This window comes from Trichoplusia ni, chromosome 14 (genome assembly GCF_003590095.1).
Source record: "Trichoplusia ni isolate ovarian cell line Hi5 chromosome 14, tn1, whole genome shotgun sequence".
NCBI lineage: Eukaryota > Metazoa > Arthropoda > Insecta > Lepidoptera > Noctuidae > Trichoplusia > Trichoplusia ni.
Window position 1 is genome coordinate 8,522,454 of NC_039491.1, and position 27,416 is coordinate 8,549,869.

The following is a 27,416-nucleotide window of genomic DNA, read 5'->3' on the forward strand; positions in this document are numbered from 1 at the left end:
GTTCTAGGATTAATTACTCAATATTTCTTGCAGCAAAATATATCAAGCACAACATCTCTGCCACAGTCTTCGCCGAAAGATAAAAAAGATTTAACATCTACAATCCTATCGAAATCGAATATGGCAAGGTAATTGTTGCTTTTTACTAATCAAATTTGCCAACAAAATTATACAGTTAGGACGTACCCAACTGCTAATAAGCCTAAGAAATTGTGCAAATCCACGTATTAACATTTTCAGTCATAGAAAGTTGACGTTAAATGCTGAAATACAATTTCTTTTCTCAAAATGATATCACTTATTAGACTTAAAAGTAAATTTCTGATAGCAGTGGTCGTCTTTTGATACTAGAGTGAATAACTGTGCTCGTAATTACTCAGAATCAATTATTATCTCCGTAGAGCCTTAAAAGAATCGGGTTACGAGTCCGACTCTACCTTGGTGTTCAGACGTCGTGAAGACACGGAGGCGCCCCTGTCTCCCGCAGAGCGGAGGGCGGCGTACCGTGACTTGCAGGCTGGTGGGGAGCCACCGCTCCGAGGGTTCCGCTCACCAGCACCACCGCGGCAAGGTCAGATATCTTTATACTAGGGGTAGGTTAAGCTAACCTAATGTAATACTCAAGATGATATGAATATGATTTAACCCTTGTTCCTCGGTTTTTGGAAAGCTGTTGCCTTGGCTGGTTAATTGGGAATTTGACCAGAATAAGCTAATTAGTCCGACAGAAAGTTAAAAAAACATCGAATACGTGTGTTTGTTTCATCTTGTAGACAAAATGAATATGAATTTTCTTTTGAAATCTGCCTGACGGACTACTAATTGTTTAAGATAATCACTCTTTAATTGATTTTCATTTGAAATTTGGTGGTAGGTAAGGAGGATTGATTCGGTTGACCAAAATTCTTACTATAAATCATTATACCTATTTGACAGGTTTGTTCAGACTCTACCGTCTGAAATTCAGGGCAGTCTCTCCATCTGTAATAAAGTTTCGGGTTTATAAAAACCAGCCTTTCAAATTCCGATGGACAGTTGAAAATGATTGATAAAATATGATTTTTAATGTTATTGTTGTTTTGCTACTTATAATAATAATAGTTACGTTGACTATTCAGTAATATGCAATATTGCTGCATTAATTATTATTTAAATAGTCGGTATTAGAATAATATATTATAGTAAAGAGGTACAGTCAGTAGTAAAACAATAACAAGAGAAATTCTAATATGATGATTTAAAAAAAGGAAAATCTTTAACGAGGCGCTTAAAAAAAACATTTAAACATACTAACATTTACAATAAATTAAACAAATTATAGCATAAAAACAACTAAACGCATGGTTTTACAAATAACTTAATTAAAATTTTGGTGTTGGCGTATAAAATATAACATAACGTGCTTAGACGAATTAACTCCGATTTATAGAACGGCTCTATGACGCTCTACATTATAAAATATATCACAGAATTAAATGAAAAAAAAAAATCACATTTACCGTAAACTTGGCCAAGGCCAATGCACAACGTGCGTGATACACATGCATACAGTCGGACGATCTAACTCAAGGTCTCGGTATAATGACAATGATGCTTTCAATCGCTCACATATTAGTCCATACTGTTTTACACCGGAGGTAAGTCGATAATTTTGCCTATGCATGCTACTATTTATTATAAACTAATTATATAAGGTGCTGGGTCTTCAGGTCGCTGATAATCAGGTAAATTTAGATGCATGGACACAAATTGACTCCAAAATTAAACAGGCACAGTATCTAGAGTTTTGTCACTGAATAGTTTTACTTGCGGCACATACGTAGTATCACGGCTAGAAAGCGCAAAAACCACTTTAAGAATCACATTTAGAGCAGGAGCACGAGAATCACGTTTTTGTCACTCCTAACGAAAGTAAGCAAGAACGATATCATCATTGAAAGTGATTACATTCCACAGACGAATCGGAAATCGAATATATACCGATTTCATCCACATTGACGAAGATAAGAGTTCATAAGAAAACACCCAAAGTACATGAAGTCATCTGCTACCCAATAACCAGCAAAGAAACTAGAGAACAAGGAAAATTCAAAAGACTTGCGCCATCATTTTTAAGTATTGATTTAGCTAATAGCACTTCTGAATACCCTCCTGCTCCACCTAGAAGGATTTCATCTAAGAATAGTCGAACTTTGCAATTAGTAACGTCAACAAGGCCTGTATCAACATCGCCAAAAAGAAATACAGTGTCACATTCTCAATCGAATGTAGATTTTCTTAAAGACAAAATTAACCACAAATTGTCGCGACAAAATACTCACATAATTACAAAATCGGTCGCCGTAACAGATAAAACAAGTGGAAGAGATCAGAAGCCACCAAAAACCAGAATCATGTCTACATCAGCACCACCTGCTATTAATAGAAAATATCATTCATCTACAACACCAAAAATTACAACTAAAACATTGGGAAGTGACCCTAAACCCGTTGGTACAAGCAGTTTCGGATCATCACGGAGAATGATGCTACCTTCGGAATATTCTAATTCAGTCCATAGCAAGTATGGAGAATCTCATTCTTCTGTAGTAATAGAAGGTGGCGCTGGAAGAAGAACGCCAATATCCAAAATACTTGACAAAGTTACTTCTTTAGATAAATTATGGAGCGCAGAAAAGAGAAACGAAAGAATCGATGTTTCGAAAGTAAGACCCAAATCCTTATCAAAGGAAACTACCAACATTACAAATAAAAGCAATTTTGCAAAATCATATACCTCTTCCAGTACAAAGTCATTGTCACCAACGACAACCCACAGGAGTAGAGATATGATTCGCACCGCTGAAAGGGTGCAAAAACTTAAGGTCTCGAAACTTCACACAAAATCCAATCCGTGTTTATCAACAAAAACGGACACAAAAACATTGAAACCTAGTTCACTTCAGTCAACATCAAATATTTCAAAATCAACGTCTAACATCTCATCAAGCTTAAAAAAACCTAATCAAGTTAAAACGGCAGTTGTTACTAACTTAAAAAAGAAAAAGTCCTTAGAAAGCGTGGTAATAAGACCTCGCAGTGTACCTTGTCATGAATCGTGTAGCAAAAAGGTTAAGGACAACGTCAAGACCGTTAAAAAACCAGTCAAAGCTAAGAATTCCAAGAAACCCAATATAAAAATTAATGACGAATCGGAATCAGGAAGTCAATTTGGTGATACTTCAAACGAAACATCAAATTTTGGATCCTTTGAAAATTTCAGAAAATTAGAAGACGCTCGACGTATTAGCTCTAGAGAAATTAAAAAGTCTCATGATGCCGTAGTTTCTGATAGCTTCTTTCAACATTTATTTCTTGGAAGAACTTCCACACCTACACTGGTGTATCCAAGTTTGGAACAAAATACAACTGTACTGCAAAAGGCTAAAATGTTCCAATCCCTTCCTCAAGATATAGTTTCACCAAAGTCTTTGAACACTTATTTGATTCATAGAAAACCAGTTTCGTTATCGCGATTTAAAATGTGGGATAGATATCCTAGTCCATCACGGGCTAGGAGCCCTAGATCTATATCTTGGCCAGGTAGAATGCATGAGGAGATTAAAAAATTCGACAGTTTATCGAAATGTGATGAATTTGGATCAACATCATCTTTAGCAACCACTAGGAGCAAGAGTGAGCCACCATGTAACAAAATGTACTTCTCACAAACATCTCGCCCAAAATCACCTACGGTTGTATTTTATAAAAAAGAAAAACCAAAAGAGTCACCTACTAGGAGCCCAATTTCGCCCTCAAGATTAATATTTTCACAAACGAAGAGACCTATTTCTCCTAAAGTTGTACATAGAAGAGTTGTATCTCCGACGCAACCGTTGCAAAAGTCATTATCTCCAACAAAAATAGTTTTTTCAGAAACTGTACGTCCAATTTCACCAGTAATTTCTAGACGTTCTCCCTATTTGGACGTAATAGATATAAAATCTGAAAGTGATAAATATCCTTCCACAATATTTTTCTCTCAAACATCGAGACCAGTATCTCCAAAAGTAACAAGAAAATGTACTAGTGCAAGTATCAGTAGAAGCCATTCTACTTCACCTGTTTCCATAAGATCCCCTTCGTATCGTCGCATACACAGTGCTCGTTTACAAAATAGTAGACAATATGCTGATACTGTACCGAAAAGTGTGTTTCGCACTCGAAGTGCTGGTGACACTGACAGAAAAATGATTTCAGATAACTTCCCTACGAGAACCAAAAGTGACTCAAATTTGCATACTGCTGACCCAGATTATGATGAATACATTCGTGACATGCAAAGTACAAAAATTAGGTCAGAAAGGTTCCGAGAATTAAATAGGTATTACACATATTTGGAAAGAGTTGCTGAGTTGGAAAAAGCTACATCAACTAGTGATTTGCGTCACAGAAAAAAAGATGAAGAAATTATTGACTTTGATCGATGGAAGAAAATAAGAGCCATCGAAAGAGCTGAAGAAGAATTAAACAATCTCTATCGGAAACTTAAAATAGCCCAAACGGAAAAAGATGTTTTGTTTTACCCTCGTGATTTAAAAGATTTTAGATGGAATCACGACGCAGATAGAGGTTTAAGGATTAAAGAACGATCTGTAGAGGATCTTAAAGATCATTTTCAACAAATACCCCTCTATGACTCCTTGGAATCAGAGCAACCTCAATCAAGAGACACTTATAAACCTTTGTGGCGTGGAACAAGTGTTGCAGAAACAGCATTTTACATTAATAAAAAAAATGACAATGACAAAATAGAACATCATCCTATATCAAAACCAACTGTAGCATTGCAAGAAACATCTTTAAACGATCTCCGTAAAAAGATTGGCCTTGGCAGCCGATTATGGAGCAGTTTATCTATGGATCAAGTAAACGCATTGAAAAATCAGCTGAACGCCATTTATAGCAAAGAACTGGATGCAAAAGCAAACATTAAAGGTAACGAACCTGATAAATACACTATTGACGTTAAAGCAAATAAAATAGACACTAATCCATCCCTTCACGTTAGATGTAATTCCTTGATTACTTCAGAACAAGAAAAACCTGCGAAATTAACTAAATCTGATTCCATAGCCGCAATTTCTTGCCCGATCACTTCAGTAAAAGATCTGAAAAATAATGTTAATAAAATACAAATGACCCTAAGTGAAAACGAAAAGAGGAAAATTTCCCAAACACTAAGTAAAGAAATATTAAACCGAATTCATAAATTTGATAATCAAGCCCCACTTTCTCTCAAAGAAGAAATAGAAAATACTGAAATCAAAGAACAACTTACAGTAGAAAGCAAAGATATAGTTGTTCAAAAACCTGAAAGCAACAACAACATAGAGTCTGAAAACAACAAGAAAGTTGATCTCGAATCAAAAAGACACGTCATTTACACCAACGAAAAAATGGAAACACCTTGCCAATCTTCAGCAAGTGAGACTGAAACAGCGAGTTCGGATATTTCCAATAAAACTGTTATTTATAGAGGTCCCAGTAAAGAAGTCAAAAAGAAGGTTCAATATTTTGAGTCAGTAAAGAATGAAGCCGACCAAACTAAAACCGTTTATCATGCGAGAGAAAATTCCGACGAAAAAGAGAACCAAGACAAAAAGACTTCAAGTCTAAAAGCCAATAAGGAAATTACAAAAACTGTAAACGAAATTAAACCAACGGAGCCTCCGAAAAACCAGATAGTACAATCCCAGTCTTGCACTAATTTTAAGGAACTCTTTGGAGAAAGTGAAAAAAACAAATTTTTGTCGCTTCCTTTGAAACCCGATCTACATTCTAGGTCAGCTTCACCTCATTCGGAAATGTACATTGTCGATAGACGGACGCCCGACACGCTACTCTGTTCAAGCGACGAGACAATCTGGCGCAGTCGGAGCCCGTCACCCGACCCGGAGAGATACTGGCGCGCGTACCTCAACCTGGCTCGAGCGGGTGAAGTGCGCCGCCTCGCCCGCCGCTTCGACTCGCCATCGGCGGCCGGCGCGGTGCTGCGCCGATATCGCAGCGATCCAGAACTCGCACGAAACGCATTTATTACAAGCTGGTCGTCTTTTGAAAAACTAGCATCGCGTAGAGACAAATGCAAAGTTATGCTACCTGTGGCACGAGTACCCCTACGGCAGACTAATCGTTATATGCCCCATATAGACATAATATCAAAGTTAGCTGCATTACGTAGGCGAACTACTCCTCGGTCCAGATCAGCAGAAGAGGCGTTAGAATGTCGTCCTGGGGAAGTAGACCGTATTCGACGTCGATTCGAAACAATGTCATTATTGGGACAAATATACGCATCCGCTCCAGACGTGAGTGAGTTGCACGATATGGCTCCATACTTAGCTGGGTCGTGGGTTGCACATCGGTACCCAAGACGTAGTGACAATAACAGATCTATAGAGGATCCAAACGTTCTTGTGCGTGGTCGTACATCGCCAGTGAAAAAAGAAGTTAAAAGACCAATATCAAAAGAATCTATAAAATTAAGCTCTATTCTTAAAAGTGATACATTTGCGAAGCAAGAATTTAACCCGGCGGCCCACCGTCCGGCAAGCCGGTACGAGCCGCCGCGCGCTCCTCCCCGCCCGCCGCCGGCGTCCTGGCCTTACCGGCTCTCGCCCTATGTCACGCCATCACGTCACACGGTTACATTTCAAGGTTAATTTCTTTATAATAATATTTTATAATTTAAACTGTCATTTAATTTTGGAGTAAATTTGTAATTTACCAAAGTTTAGATATCACACAAAAATAAAGATTTATTGAAATTCGTGATTGGTTCTACCTTGCGGTTTTACTGTGCGTGTTAACATTGCGTGATTAGTAAGCGTAATCAAAAGCGGGCATTTAATGTAACAAAAGTCACCTTTTCAGTTATTTTATGTAAGTTAAGACAACACATGCACTGAATGCAACATTGAGCGTATGATACTTATTATGAAACATTCAAAGTTAGTAAACGTGCCACGAATATCAATAAATCTTTAATTTAATACATTTTTGTTCACTTTTTGCTGTTTGTTTTGTTATACACTATTAGAGACCGACTCGGCACCGGAGCCTCCACGCAGAACTTCGCACGGGAGCTACTCAGACACAGGCAAGTACACAGTATTACGCGAGCAACTGTAAATAACACTAAATCTAGACGAGTTCATCACACGAAGTAAACAGAAATGTCTCTAACCTACTTTTCACCATTAGATAACACAACTCACTTCCGAAAATCATTCGGTCTAAGCATCATGAGAGCCAACACGTTTATAAGCCATATAATATGTGCGAATAAAAAAAGAAACAATGGCCTTTGTTCAAGCCAATCGACGCCTTAACTTATTCTCCTGGCCATCGTCGTCACTCGTAGTCTAAGAACAGGACTGGGTACTAGTCAAGTTATATCAAAAAGTGAACATGTTATTACAAAGTGATTTATGATATCTGTGCTACAAAATAAAAAACATATCGGACGATTATCAGTTCGCTTCTCGCGGTTTACGTCATTCAATACGATCGGAGTTCCAAAACCTGTCGGTTGAGTTTTTTCCAATTGTAAATAGTTCGTCTAGCCGCTTGATCACATGCGGTAGCTTTGTTGTTTGTTGAAATATAAATGTTTTACTTTTGACGATATTAAACTACTAAAGGCTTGTAATACTGGACAGTATCGAGTGTTATCTAGTATTATTCACTGATATAATATTGTAATCTGTGTTATCGTTCAGTTCAGTTTAACGCGAACCTTCTTCCTTGATACAGTGTTATTATGATGAAGTAATAAATCTGTTGCGTACCGCGAAAATGAATCGAAACAATGTAAAAGACAATGGAAAGTACCATAAGACCAATCTTTCAAACCGTGAAGATATAATTTACGAAGATGATGGATTTTTTAGTGACGTACCAGCATCGGGATCCTTATCTAGATCACTTGTGGCTTTAAATAAATATGTCAAGAAGAATATGCTTTATGATGAATCTGATGAATACGAAGACGATAGTATATATTTTTCAAAAGAAACCAGCCCTACTGAATCGCGGAATAAATATGACTCCGATAGCTTGAGAAGTAATGAATCTGTTGAAGAAAAAGCAGCGAGACAAACATCAACAGCGAAGATTACGTACAATGTCACAAATGTCACGCAACTGACAGATGACTACAAATCTATGCAACTACAAGATAAATCACACGGCTCAGATGCTACTTTGGATGATGTAAATACACAGGCTAATGTAATAGAAGAACCAAAAGAAACAGAAACAAATGACATTCCAAATAAGATCGAAAATAGTTCCGTATCTTTGACAAATTTATCAAATATCAACAGTTCAGTGCCCATGAATGAAAACATTAGGGATCAAGTGCTGTATCGGAATAAACCAACAAATTTAAAGAAAGAAGATTATCGCCACACACTACACGAGTTTTCCGAATGGGGTAATAGGACAAACATATACCCGGATGTGTACGCTCCATTGCCTTACAGTGAGTACAGACCCGATTACAATATGTTTCGAGTACATTTTTGTTTAGCAATTTTCTATGGCTATCACTAAAAATAATCCTTTTGTATTATCAAGGGCATTTTAGGTTCCACCTGTTAGTTCTGTAAAGAACAAAACTACGCTTGCATTGATGGAAATTGAAAAATCAATTTTCTTTTTATTAAATTATTTATCGGTGCATGCAATGCCGCAGCTGATAACGTTATCTGTCACTCATCGGCGGCAAGTGGATTCCTTGCATTCGTCACACTTGCTACTTATTTATGCAATGTTTTATGTAGAGAAAGAGATTCTTTGTGAAATACGTAAAGGTATTTGAAGCCTTAAGTTAGTGGGTCAAGGCAAAAATGCGACAGACTTATGATCATCCATTTTCTGTTCTATCTTATAAACATATTAATTTGATGTCACAGTATTATTTACATTTTAGTTGTTTATGAATTTACCGATACTAATCAAAGTAGGTTTATTTATATTCGAACATCAAGTTTGATTGTTTTTATTTAGCGGAGTAGTTTTAATCGGAATAGAAAACTAGAGGGTTTTAGCTCTTAGCAGTTTAAATATTTCAAGAAGAACCAAATTATTTATCCTAATAATTGAATTTTAAATTAAATACGTATCATAATGTACGTATTCATTAACTCCCAAAAGCATTAGTTACCTTCAAATTAAATAACATGACAGACGCTATAACGTTCAAAGTCGTAATGTTTCTTGTCAATGAGCGAAAGTACGAGTCGGTTTGGCGGGAGATGAAGCAAAGGCGTCGAAAGTGCATGATTGTGATCTATCGCGACCGACAGCCGGCGACAGAAGTCGTCACCGGCTAGCGAGTGTAGTGTTGTGCTCATATTGTTTACGATATTGTGAGAATTGTGATCGATCGTGAATCGAGTATGGGCATTTTCAAGCAGTTCAGGAAAATGACTACTCATGGTTCGTTTTTTAAATTGTTTGTTTGTTTTTTTTCTTTTTATCGAATCTTTGAATTAGGAATGATTTGTTTACTATGCTTTTTTTTCTAAACATGTTTTTCTACAAATTCTAAATTCAATTCAAACCTTATTTGAGAACAAGTCGAAATGATAATTATCTAACAAAATGGAAATGTAAATAATTATATTTTAAGTGTTTATCTGTGAATCTTATTCTTAAAGAAGTGTGTTTACTTTCTTAAGGTCGTGTTCGTTTAACCTATTTCAACTGATAAGTGATAACATATGCGTGATAATTAAATTTAATTGAATATTTGTTATCTGCGGTTTTATATGACGTTTGAGAAAATATTCCACAAATTCATTGTAATTCTAATACTCATTGAATGAAAGCTCTTGACAAAATAATTTAAATTAAATGAAAATATTAAAAAATTGTAAAATTCTAGGTTAAAAATGCAGCAATATACCGAAACGTAATTTTAATCGTTGAATTAATCACAAAAATGTAAATAAACTTGGTCTTAATGCATCCAAGGGCACCTGTGCAATTTGCAAACAAATCGATTATATTCGGTTTTCAAAAACCGTTACAACTGAGTTCTGCTTCAATGACGGTTATGAAATGTTAGGTGAGGTCGTGCTGTATCAAGATACCAAATTACCTAATTGCAACTTGAGACAGTAATTAAAAGCAAAGCTCAATTACAAAATGTCATAAGAACGCACTGACAGTTGTAGAAAAATCAACTGTATTGCGAAGTGCATGAGTAACTTTTGCAATGCGAGAAATTCTATCTGCGAGATAAAATTTCTCAACTTACTCATTAGACTTCAGAGGAAATTGAATTTGAGCCTGATCTTAGATATTTATCCGGTGTATCAAGAGACGCAATTTAAATTACGACATTTATAAAAATATTTCAGCAATGCTATATACTCAGTATCTGAAGTTTCTGTCGGTTTCTTTAAATGTTAATGATATTCGCTTTGTCAAAGTATATCTTGAATTAGACAGTTTATATGATTTGCTGATAACTTTTTTAAGCTCCTACTCAAAAAGGATCTAAATCAAATAACAATGAATCGGTACAGCATCAGCTGAGCGACCTTCTTTTGCTATTATTTTAGGCTCTTTTTCGGTTCCATATTTTTTTGTAATAATAAGTATTATTTTAGAAGTTCTTTTTATGAAACCTAAAAGTAAAGGTTTTGTAATCTAAACATCTCTTGCCATAATCTCCACCATAACTATTTATGGTAACATTATAATTAAATTTAAATAAATTACAGATAACAACACTCTTAATTTCTGATTGCAACCATCCACTTACCCCATCTAGAAACAGAAGTGCAATGACACAATATTTATTTATTCTTCAATATTTGTTCATCACGTGTTTAGCAAATATTTACCAATAATTACTAAACGTCTAGTCATTATAAACGCGTGTTCGATTACGCGGAAATTAAAAATAATAAACTGATTGCGGAATAACTAGTGTTTATAACTAAAAAAAACTTTGTTGTATATGTCTATGAAATGTCGAAAAATTTGTAAATCTGTATCCTAAAATCAGTAAAAGATTAATTGAGGAAATTGCAAAAAAACATGTCGAATTTAATTTAGTAAAGAGCGGCAGTCGCGAAACGCTCTATATAAATCGAATCCTATCGGATTTTCTTTCAGAAAATAGTAAATATTATTAGTATGTATCAAGAGATGTAACAGTAATTATTTTAATAGTTAAAACGTTCAAGTATAGTTAGAAAAAGTATTTTAGTGTTAAATCAAATACTGATCGTTTTAAGTCTCCCTCGTCTAAATGAATGTTCGACTCTTCCAACAAAATCTGCTTCTAAATCGATCGTTCCATTTCCTTTCATGTTGCAATGTGCAAAGCATAAGCCGTTTTAAATTCATTAATGAAATCCATCTAGCCTATATTTCATTCAATATAATCCAAGCAGCAGGCAGATCTAAAATTATATCTACCACGAATTCTAATCTTAGCCTAGTTTGCAGCAAAATTCGCGACATCGATATATTCAGACTAAAAACAAGTAAAAAGTCAGTAATGTTGTGCAAATGAAATTCCTCAGTTGAAATTGCAACCGTTGCCGCGACGCGAACGTTTCTCGACGACCGCTTCCATAGGAATTTCGTTTTCACCATGGCATAAGGTACTAAATCCAACGAAACCATATTCGTCAATTGTAATCTTATCTTTGCAACTCAGGGCGTGTCGTAAGTACGTGCCAAGCATGATTATCTCTAGAAAGTGTTCACGACAATTGTAAAATATTCTGTAGAGCGGCCAATTCGAACTATTTGATGGCGATTCCTCTGTATTTATTGTGCACACGTGCGCTTTTTGCATAAGAACTGCTGCATTCAAAAAAACAACAATGGGGCTATTTGAATAAATAATATTTTATGATTTATTTTTAAATTCTCCTTCAATGTATCCGATGTAATAAAAATATACAATTATTTTTAGAACTCCAATAAATTTAAATTAAATAAATCAATCCAATTAATGACGATCGTTTGAGTCACATTTTTTATCTGGTGAACACCCTGATAACATTATTAAAAGTGACACATATTCGCCTTATACCTACGTCTACGTAAAATAACAAATTATGATTCTTTGACCGGATTTCTAAATTTTAATTTGCCTTAAATTAACGCTTAAACATGTCTGGTCAACAAGATTGGTATCCGAACATTAATTACGTTATTTTGCATAATTTTACAACGTAACTATGAACACGTTGTTTTTATGACTTTTATTTGCCGGTTACTAGGTCAAAGTCCGGTTGTTAGAGGTTGACTAGGTTATCAAATTATATTTTCTGTCTACATTCTGCTGTATAGGTAAATAGTTAAATATATTTACCTCAATTACCTTTGACATTAAGGTACGCTAAAGTTAAGCTGAGACTTGTATTTCGGAACATTAATCTGTGACAGTATTTTGGTTCTACCTAACGAAAAACTTGTGTTTTTTATTGACATGGATTAGCAACACTCAAAATAAATAATTAGTTTGCAAGCAGTGAAAGGTTTTAAAATTACTTAAAACGGAACGTTTATAATTATTTTTGTATGGCAAAAACTGTAAATAAAGAATATTTCCACGCGTACTTGACATTCGCGGGTAATATTTGTTTCAAATCTTATAAAAAGGTTTTAAGCCGCCTCTTAATTTTCAAGGTTAACCAATCTACATATTCACACCCAGGAAGTAATTTATCTAAAGTAGACCTTACTGTCTTCGTCTCAACGTCAAAATTTAATAGTAATGAAATCAATACACATGATCTCACGTACGACTAACATTACTCGCTAAAACGATAATCCAATAGAAATATTTAAATAATATACTTATTGAGAAAATCTGTTAAGTAAAGTTGTAACACTTGTAGTTTTAAAACCCACAAACGGCCACAAGTGTATTGCTCTAATCATACAACATGCGATCTTTAAAAGAATCTATAATACATAGACAGTCCTAAAACATATAATTTTCGCCTATTACTTCCGTTGATATTACAAAACGTAACCGGTTCTTACGTGTCATCACATAATAACCACTTAAAGAAAATCGCCAATCACCGTATTACAACATCGCCATCGATGGCGTCTGTATAACATCGGACGACTTTCACTTTTTAGTGGAAAAAATAGGTTTATACGACTTTATACAAAAGAGCGCCACGCCTCGCGGAGTTTGATAGCTGAGTAACAAGCGATGGTCTTTACGTGAATCATTTTTTTTATTATTTTTAAAAAGAATAACAAGATCCGTTTTTGTTTTTATTTTACGGTGATTTAAATTCCGATACCGTTACATGACAGTATCATTCCAATTTTTTAAACTCTTTTCGAATGAAAATGCTTATTAAAATCTTAGCATAATCGTAGGCCATGTTTGACGGATGACTTGAGATGCTTGATTACGCTTTTAAACAATAAACGTACGATAAAAACTACCATAGCTCAATACAAATAAGTACATTTTAATTTCTTTTTAACTGCGTATTTTATAAACCACAATTTCGCCTTTACTACATTGTATCGCTACTGTCAATAGGTCCGTTTGTTCTTCCTAAAGCCTTTAAATATAAATTTAATTCGTAAAACTTGTTTTATAACAGCCGTTTCCTCTTTCCAACTTTCCCGATGTATGTCAAGTATTTCTATTTGACAAGTTAAGTTACGTATTTACTGCCAAGCCCTTGCGAGGGCCTAGCTAGTTTACACTTTCCATTTCAAACATATTTGCAGAGAACATGTTGTGAGAAAGTAAACAATTATAACATCGTTACGTGTTAACAAAAATGTACAGAAAACCAAGTATTTTACCATTCCGTTACTTGAAAACGGTTTCGTGTGCCGGGTTAATTATTAAACTACATTCAAATTTGATTTATTTATTTTTAAACTGCAATATCGAGAATTTTATTAATTATTTTATAAATGGCGTTTGATTGCGAAACAAAATTACTTGCCTTGATTTGATAATATGATGATGATGACGAAGATAATTTTAGCCTAACTACAAACTATTACAGCTATTTAACAACAAAATATGGTGCTATCAATATAAAATAACTTATGTACGCAGTCAATTACACTAGCTTCCAATTTAAATCTCTAAACACTCCTCTGCTAAATGTTCAAAAGTTCTTCAAACTGACATTAAAAAAAGGCTAGATAAACAAAAGAAAATTTAAGCACGGAGTCTTAACCATTAAAAAAGCCGTGCCAGCTCCTATAGTGAAGCGATACTTGTACAAGTTGTAACCCTGATCGTTAAGTCAAAAGAATAGTTATAATTTTCTTTTTACTTCCTTAATTGGATCGAAACTTCCACTTAATGGTAACTAAGTATTTGTCTTAATGACTGTACGAAACGTTAAAAAATACGTTTGATGAGTTGACGAAGAAAATTATTAGTAATTTTAATCACCAACTTGTCACCAACTTGTGGTGTAACTGGGACCTAGAATGGCATCAGATGGCGAACTTTAAAAGAATTGCATTCTTAAAGTTACTTCCTCTTATAAATTATTTGTTCATACAGAATCCCCTCGTCGCTACGTGGAGAGCGATGTGAACATCCACTACAGATGCCCGGTGCGGCACGACCCGCTGCCGTTGGTGCCCGAGCGGGAGCTGGCGCGCCAGCAAGCAGAGCACATGAAGAGGCTCTACAGGGAACAGAAGAGGAACAAGTATTTACAGGTAAATATATTTATATCTAGAGTTTGTTCATACATTTTGACTTGGAAAAGGTGCCGAAATACAGGGTGTAAGGAACACCGTGACTTTTCCGTGGGACCTGAGTTCTAGACATGATTCCAGACCCCAGTGCGTTGGAATTTTTCATCGGTCTTTTCATGAAATTGCAGTTTTTTTTCGCGTTTTTTTAATTTTATGTGTCATAAAATCATTTTTCCTACGTATTTCAATAATATTTTCATAAACAAAATCATTATTAAGCCGTTTTCACAAAAAAAGGCAATGTAAATGAAACACTAAAAACTGCTCCCGATCAGCTGATTCGTAAAGGTACTCGTCGGTCATCGCTCTCTCGCAAATCTAACCGAAAGTGACGTCAAAACCGAACCAGTACTCATGAGCGACAAGCGTAAGAGATAGCGCAACTATTGCGCGAGCACTCGCACGCATTATTCGTAATCCTGCCTACTATTCCTTTAAAAAAAGCCGCGCGCTTTGTAGGCACCGCTAGCCGCCTTTGTCGACACCGCCAGCGCGTCGCCGACACCTACAGCGGTATCGGCGAGTGACGTACCTGTGACACTGGATAAAATAGTACATCGATTTTTGTTACACGGGTTCCATGTCATAAAATAGAAAATCACCTTCTCAGCGTGTATCAACTTATCGTACTACGAAATTTATTAAAACCTTTTATTATTAACAGTTTGTTATTGTTTAGAATTCTGTAGTTCTAAAACATGTTGTTATAAACAATAATTTATTTTTTCTAAAATTAAACTCTGTTTTGTTACTAATATCCATCATCTACTAATGAAATTCCTGCCTAAAATTTTTTATCATTTTTTTTCCCACGAACTGCTGAATAATTATTCCAGTCACATAAAACAATTATGTTCTTACACAAAAGTACATTTTGTGATTAATCAATTTTAAAGGTTTAAGTTAAGTACTTTATTGTCAAGAATAATTTTACGATATTCACTTCGACCTCATGTAATTTATCGATAAAGAATCATAGGTACCTAGGTCCAACACTACTCAAAGGTAAAACCGAAAGTTCGGCTTTTTTCAAAATAGTACCTATTTTTACTCAGTTTGTTCCTTACGCTAATCGAATGTGCATGTGCAATCGGGTAATTCGCGGACTAATTATCGTGTAAGCAGACAATTTTATTGTGTTAAGTGATATTAGTGCGTGTGTTGTGTGTGTATTATTTAAATTACGATCCTAGTAGCTCGATAGGTTATTTTACCGCCCGGGAGAATGGCAACATGCTAGTGTGTTATGGCGAAGCACGTGGCAATGCAAGTCTCGCGATGAACATTTACTGGACGCGGTACTTTTTGCCCCGGGTTCAGCAGCAGATTTTTCGCCGCGCCAAAATTTGTGTGCACGTAGATGGCGGACATTTCGAAATTTTCGAACCTTATCTGGTTAGAAGTGAGCGAGATTAAGGTAAGAGTAGGTTTGATTTAATAATACACAAGACACAGATTGAAGTCAGAATAGTGTAAATTGATTGGTATTTTTTTGTGATTGTTTTTCGTTACATCACAACATTTTTATAAAATGCGCGCGCGTTTCGAATGTTTCGATCGTGTCGCCGAGTGTCGCCCTCCTACCACATTACAGTTCGTGTAAGTACGTACGCTGAGCGTAAGGATCGCGCGGTAACCAATTCATTGCGTGCTCAAAAATGACTAAATCTATAAATATTAATCTCCGACGGTAGCGACTTCTTTAATATTAATTAACACGTTATTTTAAAGTCATTATGCGACTTTGGTGGTACGGTGTTCCTTACACCCTGTATAAATACTGCTACGGTCTAGTAAGACAATTCACACTAATTTCAAAGCAACAAAAAGAACCAAATAAAGTTTTAAAACATAAGAAAACGTATTGTCTCTGGGATAAATAATGTTTTTAGAACAGACTTCTACAAAAAAAAATGTGTTCACAAAAATTGATTAATACAACACTGACGGAAAACATACTCCTTATACTGACAAAAAATAGTACATAATTACATCTTTGAACAGAATTTAAGCGTTTTTGCACTGAAAATGACAAAATCAATAAACTGAACAGATCTGGGTTAAAATAAAATGCAGAAAAACTTTGTTCCCGTCGCAGTCATTTATCATTATGCTGCATGCGATTGCAATCGATTCTCAACCGAGTATCGATATGCGCAAAAACGTAAACCGTTTATCGGAATACGATTACCGATTTACCGCGTCAGTCAATGTTGTGTGCGATTGCGATTAATCTTGTTAAAGTAGGCGCCAACACGCGACTGCAGTTTGATCGATATCTCGGTATCAACTAATTTATTGAACTTAGTTACACACGCTTATAATCTCATACATTTTGTTTCCGTAGTACCAAGTTTACGAAGCATTAGGTTTTGTTTATAAAGTTTATGTCTTGAAAAGGTAAGGTTTTATTGGTAAGTCAAAAATGCGAATCTTTGATATTTCTGAGATAATCTCTTTGATGTTCTTAACCCAATAGGGTTAGGACAGATTCTTCAAACGGTTATTGATCAGAAAAATATCACATTTAACGATAGTGAGTGTTTAAACACATGAATATTTAGACTACAACTAATTATACCTGAGTTTACCCAGATTATAAAACTTGAATAAAACTTTCTTGCTTGCAACATATCGTTTCTATGGATACCTCATGTTAAAAAACTACATATTGGCACGGTTCTAATTCATCATACTTTGTAGCACTATGACGAAATAATCATAATATAATGACAATTGTAGTTAGCTTAACATAACTTTGAAATGAGGTATTTAAGAATTAGTTTTTCAAATTTTCAAACGGCACACAAGGACAGACGCTATGATTCTCATAGCTTATTCGACAACACCAAATATTTAAACACATGTATGAAGGTGCTATTATAGTTTGTACTTACCCAAATACCGACGTAATATCTCCTATAACGCAATTTACATACCATTACTGTCAAGGAATTTAAGTGAGCGGTTACCTTATACTGATAGTGTAATATCTTAGACGTAATGACAGGAAATCATCAGACATGGTTTATTAGGCCGACGTGTTGGTCAAGCCAAAACTAGATGCCAACTTCATAAATTGGTCAAAGGTTTCGACAATTATTTTACTGACTGTATCAGAAATTAAAATTGGTGTTAAGACGACGTTTACGCTCGTATACTTAAACACATCTTTGCTTTGTGAAGTCCTTAAATGTGTATTCGTGTCTACCATCTATCTTTTCTTTTTTTCTTAATCCCGCACAATCAATGTGTCTCGAAGCGTTTTACAAACATTAAAGTCACATGCACATAGACACACAAGGCTCGGCAAGCTTCCGTGGATCACACAAATGCTTGTCCTATTCGTCAGCTATCCGTGCACTCAAGACAATAACAATAAGAAAAAAAGGCAAAAAGGGCATTATACACAAGAGTGACATTTTCATCACTGTCCTTCTTGAATTTATAGACAACTCTAATTTAATTCCCGTCTGTCAATAGCACTCGTCTTATTGCGTCAAACACAACATGAAACTTAACCAAAGCGGGCTTTATTGAATCTAAGCAAATATCCGAAGATGATAATAATAGGCCGATGGCATTGTAAGCAAATATGATTGTGGCTTTCAAAGTGGTTAGAAATAAACAGAGAAACCGCGAAAACGTATAGAGTTACAAAAGATGCCATAGGATCATTATCTTGCTGCGTGATGATGTGTATTTATTAAGGAGTTTCTATAAAAATAGCTGTAATTAACTCTCCTTTATCATTCTATAACAGTTTGATTCAAGAGAGTCTAGCTGATACTAGCTGTTAGGGAAATTACTTGTGATGTGTAGAGCAATTTGCAGAGCCTCGCCAAGAATAATAGACAGAATCGATTAAACGGTCAGGCGATGTACTGTGGATATAGAGGTCTATGGAAATGTCAAAGCTCTCGAGTTCGATCCCCGAGCATGCTCAGTCATTTTGGAATGTTGTGAGTTCGACTTGTTATTTTAATGCATTTTCGCAATACGAATTCTACTTCTGGCTGTCAAGTTGCACTTACCGTGGCATTACAGACAAATCGATGGTTAAACGAAATACAGAAATCTCACTATTTTCTCTTCAACATATAAAAAAGGAAGGGTAATTAATTGTGCATCCCGTACGGCACAGACAACGGATGCGTGCTCAGTTTGCATACGACCTACTTGGATTGCAGATAGAGACATTTCACTGATTTCACTCAAACCACTGGAAGTGAAATTTTCCGCAAATTATAAAGTTGCTCCACCAATCATGCCCTTTAGAGAAATCTATTACAAGTTTACAAGCCATTCGAGTTTTTATGAATGCCTGTTAAACGGCTTTTACTGCGGTACCGTACTATTAATGAGTATTTAATTAACTAAAATTAATTAAATTGTAATTGGGAATTTTAGTTCGAGTAATTGTTGTGCGAATTATATTGTTTCGTAGTTGATCTCTGTCGATTTTTGATTCTTACTCAATTTTGCTATGAATAGTAATTTAGTACCTGATTAGTACTGTACAGTATGGAGACGTACATAGTTATTTTCAACCTATCTTCCCTTTATGCTTCTCCACAGGTATGATAAAAACCGTCTAAAATAGTCTGTCCGTACTCTTAATCCTAATTTTAATACATTCTAGATTATATCGCAATTCAATCGCTCGTAACGGTACCTATTGAGCAACAACACCAATTTTTTCGCAACAAATAATATTAGATACCATTCATTTCAAAACTATTCTAGAATTATATAAATAACATGTCCCACTACACCATTCATACCAGCTATTAAGGTAATATCAACTAGTTTCATTAAATAATCAAAAATCCAAACGACCTTGTCGTCGCATACCAACAAAAATCCGTTGACCATTATTGACCACACATTTTTGACGCTATCTCGATTACAAACTGGAAATTTAGACCTTAATGACTTTTAATAAGGTGCATTTTATTATTTTAGTGATAATGTTAATGTTTTTGTTGTATAGAGGTATTCTCGTATTGTTATGAGGGGAACAGTTGGTTCGCGCGCTCCAGTGTAAGCGAAACGTGCGCGAGAGACGATCATGATATGCGTGCAAATGGTTTTCCAAGCGGCTTTGTTCAATGACTGTGTAATTACGTAAATAAGTTCTGTGAAAATGATAATTCTATGAACGTGATATTAGATAAATAGACAATAGTTTTAGAAATTACTGTCAGCTAAACGTATAAAATTGTTAAGAATGTACTCGACGTCAGAAAACAGTATGTTTAATAATGTTATGGAGGTAACAGTGTTTCTATCACGTATTCAATTTTACAGGAGAATGCTATACTGCCGGCTGACATAGAAGCGTTTGACGCCTCAATGAAGGTGACGTTTGAGAGTGACAACGAGTTTGAACTGATACTGTTTGACTTTCAAAACATACACATGCTGTATAACAAATTTCGGCCTAACTCATTTAAAAAATCACTGTCCTTTACACTTCAGGCACAAAAAGTGTAACGGATAAGAAATTTGCTTAACATATTCAAAATTGATCAGAACGCTTTGTATCATACACGTTTAAATAAGTTCGGACCAGTAAAAGAACAGCTTCAATTATTTTTTCCAGGAGTTACAAGATATGCAGAACAGGCGACATCAAGACAACTTCACGCCGTCACAGAAGAACATACTGCCTTTAAATCGATACGACGAAGCGGAGAAAGTGATCGCAAGGGCCTTGTACACGTTCAATGGACAGACTCAGAGGGAGCTCAGCTTTAGGAAAGGAGAGATGATTCTTGTGAGAAGGCAGATAGACAACAACTGGTATGAGGGCGAACTGAACGGCAGGATAGGACTGTTCCCGTACAATTATGTAGAGGTAAGTAACATTTATGATCTGGTAATTTAGAACTTTTATCGTGGACTAAAATCACTAATGTCTGCAGCTGATACGTATGTTTAGAGGAAAGCATTATTTTTTAATTTAGAATCTTGTTATCTGCTTGTGACCACGTGACCGTGTGTGTTACTCTGTCGAAACTTCTAACCATTAAAGTAATGTTTGCCGTAATTACCGTTACATAGTAAAATTTAATTAGGTATGCACTATTAATTGTCATCTTAAGTTCTTAAGTTAACCAAGCTGGCTGCACTTTTTCTTTGCATCCGTATTTGACTAAGAAAAATACATCAATGAAATACCCCAAACAAACTCAATTCCAGATTCAAAAAGGCGATGTAATCCACACACCGAAAAAGCCGGCGATAGTGGAAGGTCGTGCGAGAGCGAAGTTCGACTTCACAGCGCAAACCAACCTGGAGCTGCCTCTGAAGAAGGGTGAGGTCGTAGTACTCACGCGGCGCATCGACCAGAACTGGTGGGAAGGCAGGAATGGAACCAAAACTGGCATCTTCCCGGATAGCTACGTCACAGTGCTGCAGGAACCCAGTCCGGGGCAACCTGGTAAGTTCTCTCACGTTTTACATACGGAATTTTCTTATTGTACGCTTATTCGGACTATTGATTATGTGTGCATGTTTGTTCAGATTTTGTCGCCGGAGTCGTTTAAAAATTAAACATTATTAAGGTTACGATTGGTAGTATTCATACGAGTATTTTTAAGAAAAAAAATTAACCTGCAACTACAAGTCTTGTAATATTGAAATTCGTTAAAAATGGGCTGGTAAAAGTAAAAAAATATGTTAAGAAATGAAGCAAAAATCCATGAATATACCGAACATATTTGATCACCGCAGAATTTGAACAACGTATTCTTTTGACACTTTATAATAACAACATTTGCATTAGGCCCGCTTTAATAGTAGTGGTATAAGATAATGGCTGCCTTGTTCGCGCTAATACGCGACATTACGCAGCTCAATAAACAAATCGTTTTGGTAATGTGTCTAACAGACTGACTCACTACATGCCAATGTCGTTAACTTTATGGCATCCTAGATTCGAAAATGGAAATGCAAGTTTTGGTCAACGTTAACCGGCCAGGATGATTCGATTTTTATTTTTTTATAATATATGCAAACTCTTTTCATGTCACGTTTTGTTTTGTAATACCATTTTCTATGGAAACTCTGATGGTGTATATTAAATGTAATTTCAAGAGAAATTATAATGTATGCCAAGAAAAGTGAAATTGCAGGCAATAAACGAGAGACATAACTACACAAGATTTTCTCTAATCATGTTGAAACTTTGCATGATTACCATGTTTATTTTAATCAAGTCATTATTCTGAGTCGAGATGTTATTCATAACACCATGTTAGATGACTTTCTCTCATAACATTATTTATATAGGCATTTTCCAATGGGATATTTGACTTCAGTCATCAGATTTATCTAACATGTAATATAAACAGATTTCCAAATATTAAAACGTATTTTGAAATTTTGAATTATATCACATAATTAAGTAATGAAAATAAAAGCAATTAAGTTTGTTAATGATTACTAAAACATCACTTGCAGTAAGAAGCGTACTGGTAAGTGACGTGACACGAGATTTGTATACGAGACAAAATTTAAAAACAACGTATCCAATTTTTTTGAGAATCTGTCTGACAGACGTACTATTTATTTATCAAATTCTTTTTATTTTTTTAGAACCTCAACAGCTGCAGAATTCTGACAAGCCAGTTGCCTCGCCGGCTGCTCATGGTCTACTAAATGGTTCTGCTAAGAGGAGTATGGGCCCTCACAGCTACACGCCGCAGCCAAACAGTCCTGCGCTCTCTAATGCACCACCTGCAACGCAACCTTTGCCAGGCAAGTTTCCAACTTATTTTTTTACACTTAAGGTAGTAACTTCTTTTATTATTTATAATTTACCTGCAACTATGTGTTAAATATTACTAAATCCTATATTTAGTGTTCAGATATTTTTGCCGCTACGAAAAGCAAATGATTCCTGATTGTTTAATTGTTAGGACTTTTGGAATAAAATGCAGATGCAGAGTTAACACACAATGGATTTTTATTTAGATGAAGTTTTACAAACGCCCGACGTCCACCATGACCGATTGCAGAGAGAGAGTTGCCAGTGTAACAAAACAAAAAAACATCTATATATCAAACATAAGTGTTGCCTCACATAATAGGTTGCTACAGCATATTTAACACACCCCCTCAACACTTAATTTTTGATTGATTAACCTGCTTAAACTAATATATCTAACTTTACCTTTATGTCTAGCAACTCTAGCATAACAACATCAAAGATAACTACCCCTTTATAACACAGTGGACACACTTGCCTTAACAACATAATACACATCCAGCCCCTTAACAAAATCAGTAAAAATTAAAACAAATTCAGAAGCAACACTAATAAAATATCACCCCCTTAATGGAAAACTTATTTTAAAATCTTACTTCTAAGTTTTACATACAACTGTCCACCTAATGCTTTAGTAAACATATCTCCAAGATTATCAGAACTACTAACATAGGATAGACTTACACAACCGTCATTAATTTTCTCTATGATAAAATGATATTTTACATCAATATGCTTAAGCCTCTTATTACTGAAATTGTTTTCTGCTATTTTGATTACACTCTGGTTATCCTCATTAATCTTTACTTCCAATTTAAATCCAAAATCTAATAATAAGTTTTTTAACAAGCATGACTCAACTATACCTAAACACAGTGCTACATATTCTGCCTCAGTTGATGACAAAGATACACATAATTGCTTTTTAGTACACCAAGATATTACACAATCAAATACTTTAAATATATATCCTGAAGTAGATTTTCTGTCTTTTGTGTCACCAGCCCAATCAGCATCAACATAACCCTCCAATTTATCATTACCATTACAACCATACACCAATGACAAATCTACTGTACCTTTCACATATCTCAATACACGCTGTAAACATTTTAATAGCAACATACTAGCACAGTGCTGATATCTACTTAAGAAACCAATCGCTACACACAAATCAGGCCTTGTAGCATTAGAAGCGTACAGCAAATTTCCAATTATCTGCCTACATTTCAATTCGATTTCTTTACTTTCAGATTTTTCCCTTCTTAACAATTCAAACTTAAAATTCTGATCAATAGGTATGTTACAAGCTTTGCAATCAGACATCCCATACTTTCTTAATACTTTTAACAAATAATCCTTCTGATTTATAACAGTCTTTCCATTTTCTACATCCTGTTCAATGCTAATACCTAAATAGTTACAAGCCATACCTAAATCTTTCATAGCAAAGTTCTTACACAATTTCTCCTTGAACTTTCTGATCTGTATGTCACTATCACTAAAATATAGCAAATCATCTACAAAAATTAGCACATAAATGGAATACTCCTTACAACATTTAAAATACAAACATGGATCATTTTTGGATTTTATGAAACCATCACTACACATAAAATCATTAAACTTTCTATTCCAGTACTTAGGACTTTTCTTCAATCCGTATATAGACTTATTTAATTTACCTATTCCTCCATTAGGTAGTTTCATGTACACAGGTTCATCAATGTCACCGTAAAGAAAGGCTCCTGTTACATCCATCTGGTATACTGGAAGTTTCTTTTTTACTGCTACAGCTAACAAAGTACGGAAAGAAGTCAAACTTGCAACGGGGGCATAAACTTCTGCACCATCCATATCAGTCTGCTCAAAACCCCTAGCAACTAATCGGGCCTTGTATTGAATTTCTTGGCTTGGATTTTCTTTATCCTGTACACCCATTTACTGTTTATTACCTTTATTCCCTTTGGCACCATTGCTACTTCACTCCATGTATTATTTTCTTTCAATGTGGTAATTTCTCTGTTCATAGCTTCTATCCAATTTTCTTTGTCTTCACACTCCATGGCTTCCTTAAGGGTACTAGGTTCATTATGCATGCTTATAAAACCAACCTCATAGTCATCAAACCAATTGGGTGCTTTTCTAGAGCGTGTTCTTCTACTATCATTTACTTCTTGAATTTCTTCATCCTCTATAATTTCCTCTTCTAGAAATTCCACTTCTTGCATGATATTGTCACTTACCTCACAATCCTCAAATTCTTCATTTTCTTCAGTGTTCGACACAGACTGGTATTCTTCATTGTTCAAGTTTTCTTCTATATCTAAATATATACACTCTTCTTCCTGCTCTGCTTTTTCAGGTTTATCATGTTTCTTCACAAATGTAACATCTCTCACTACTTCCACTGCATTTTTCCTTGGAAAATAGATCCTAAACCCTTTTGTGTACTCTCCGTAACCTACAAAAATACCTTTTTCTCCTTTTGCATCAAATTTCCTCCTTTTTTCTTTGGTATGTGCACAAAGACTTCACTGCCAAATGTATGTAAACCATTTACATCAAACTTTTTCCCTGACCATGACTCGTATGGTGTTTTTCCTTCTTCTTTGCTATGGTAAGTTCTATTTAGAGTGTACACAACTGTATTAATCGCTTCAGCCCAGAATACTTTGTCCATTCTTTTTGCATGCAACAAAGTTCTTGCTCCTTCAACTAGAGTCCTCATATCTCTTTCAGCTTTCCCATTTTGCTCTGGACATAAGGTACTGTAGTCTCATGTGTCACTCCATGCTCTGCCAATAAGGTTTTCATTTCTGCATTTACAAATTCTGTCCCATTATCACTGCGAAGTGTACAAACTGGATTATTTAATGTTTTTGCCCTCATAATAAATTCTTTAATCTTTTCAACAGTTTCCGACTTGTAAGTTAAGAAATAAATTGTCCTATAGTTTGAGAAATCATCCTTTAATAAAAGAAAGTACCTTGACCCTCCTATTGACTTTTTCTTCTATTGGCCCACACAAATCAGCATGCACCAACTCACCTGTCTTACTTGTAGATCTTCTACTACTATCAAATGGTAATCTATGCTGTTTGCCTTGTACACAAGCTGTACATGTGTCAATTGGTGACTCACTAAAATCAATATTATTTTTCTTTAAAATTCGTTTCACTTCGTATAATTTTGATGTACTAACCTCTCATGCCATTCACTTAACTCAAGTTTAGCTACATTAGCCGCCAAAGATTCTGACTTAAAGTCCATTACATACAGCTTCAACATGATTCCTTATTAGCAATAGCACACACTCTATTATCCTTGGAAAATACACACTGATCATTAGTCATACTCACTTGAAAACCATTGCATACCACACTACCTACAGAAATAAATTAATCTTTAATTTAGGAACATGCAAAACATTGTTTATCGAGCAACTGACATATTCTTCACCATCAAATGCCATTAATTTTATTTTGCCTATACCTAGAGCATTTAGGTGTCGTCCATCACCTATCATCACAACCTTAGGAGTGGATAACCTTTCATATCACAAAAATAATTCCTTCTGATATGTCATATGGTGACTGCACCGCTGTCTACCAACCATTTTTCATCTATTAAACGATCACTTCGCTAACTGGCACTTTAGACACAAAAGCATTTTCAGTTTTCTTATTATTTTTAGTAGCTTTACATTTGTCCTTAAAATGACCTGGCTTTTGACAGTTAAAACACACATCTTTAAGCTTACAATCTTTCTTCAAATGACCTGACTTGTTACATAAAAAACATTTATTATTACCTTTGTTTTTACCTTTTTGACCTTTAGAAAACAATGCTACACTTTCGTCTACCTTACTGCTACTCTATTATTAGCCGTTCCTCTTCAACTAAGAGCCGTGCCGTTAAATTATCAACAGTCTGTTTTCTTCTGCACATGATCCCACGCACTAACAAAGTGAGAATACTTCGTGGAAGTGACATGATGATTTTCGACATAGCCATCCTGTCGGTTACCGTTCTCCCAGTCGCCTCAAGATCTGCTGCTGTTCCTGCACCTTGGAAATAAAGTCCGCGACACTCATGTCATTTTCAAATTTTAGGGCAAAGAATCGCTGCTGTTGCAGCATCAGTGACGTTTCTCCACTTTTTCATATATACTGTGCAGCCGGTTCCATACTTCATGCGCTGTTTGACAAGTAACTTACTTGATGTAGAACTGGTTCCGCCAATCTTGTCACAATTGCACTCATCGCCTTCAAATCCTTGTCTGCCGACGCCTGCTCGGGCTCCGCTGACGCCTGACCGGGCTTCGCCGACACTTCATCTGGTTTTGTCGCTGCCGCTGCACTGCCATTACTGGGTTTGAGATTCGGATTCGTTACAACCTGGTATAATCCTTGTTCTCTCAAAATCACCGCCATCTGGAATCTCCAGACGCTCCAGTTCTTTGCTCCCTCCAGTCGTATTACGCCGAGCTTTTCCATCTTGATATTTCGTCTCGCAATAACAAAGCAAACCGGAGTGACGCCAAAAATGCCGGCCGCCACCGCGTTCCTTCTTGCTTGTCGACACCCGACCAAGCTCCTTCAGACGATTAATCCAAAGCCAATCTTCACCTAAATACGTTTACGGCCTGGGCCCATAACCTGTTAGGACTTTTGGAATAAAATGCAGATGCAGAGTTAACACACAATGGATTTTTATTTAGATGAAGTTTTACAAACGCCCGACGTCCACCATGACCGATTGCAGAGAGAGAGTTGCCAGTGTAAACAAAACAAAAAAAACATCTATATATCAAACATAAGTGTTGCCTCACATAATAGGTTGCTACAGCATATTTAACATT

General features: G+C 35.5%; 1 protein-coding gene across 8 annotated transcripts in view; it reads left to right on the forward strand.

Annotated features, from left to right (window-relative positions):
• The window catches only part of LOC113500407 (sorbin and SH3 domain-containing protein 1-like), a 147,252-nt gene extending 124,589 nt beyond the window's left edge, over positions 1-22,663 (forward strand). For 3 of the 8 annotated variants that reach the window (XM_026881160.1, XM_026881164.1, XM_026881162.1), the window contains 7 exons: positions 34-128; positions 402-571; positions 7,082-7,141; positions 14,579-14,739; positions 20,384-20,638; positions 20,983-21,223; positions 22,381-22,657. In XM_026881160.1, the coding sequence (XP_026736961.1) occupies positions 34-128; positions 402-571; positions 7,082-7,141; positions 14,579-14,739; positions 20,384-20,638; positions 20,983-21,223; positions 22,381-22,622 (1,224 nt within the window). In that variant the 3' untranslated portion in view covers positions 22,623-22,657. Of the gene's footprint in view, positions 1-33; positions 129-401; positions 572-7,081; positions 7,142-14,578; positions 14,740-20,383; positions 20,639-20,982; positions 21,224-22,380 lie in introns of all 8 variants that reach the window. The other 5 variants (XM_026881155.1, XM_026881159.1, XM_026881156.1 and 2 more) reach the window with 3 other exon arrangements.
• Positions 22,664-27,416: the final 4,753 nt, after the last annotated feature.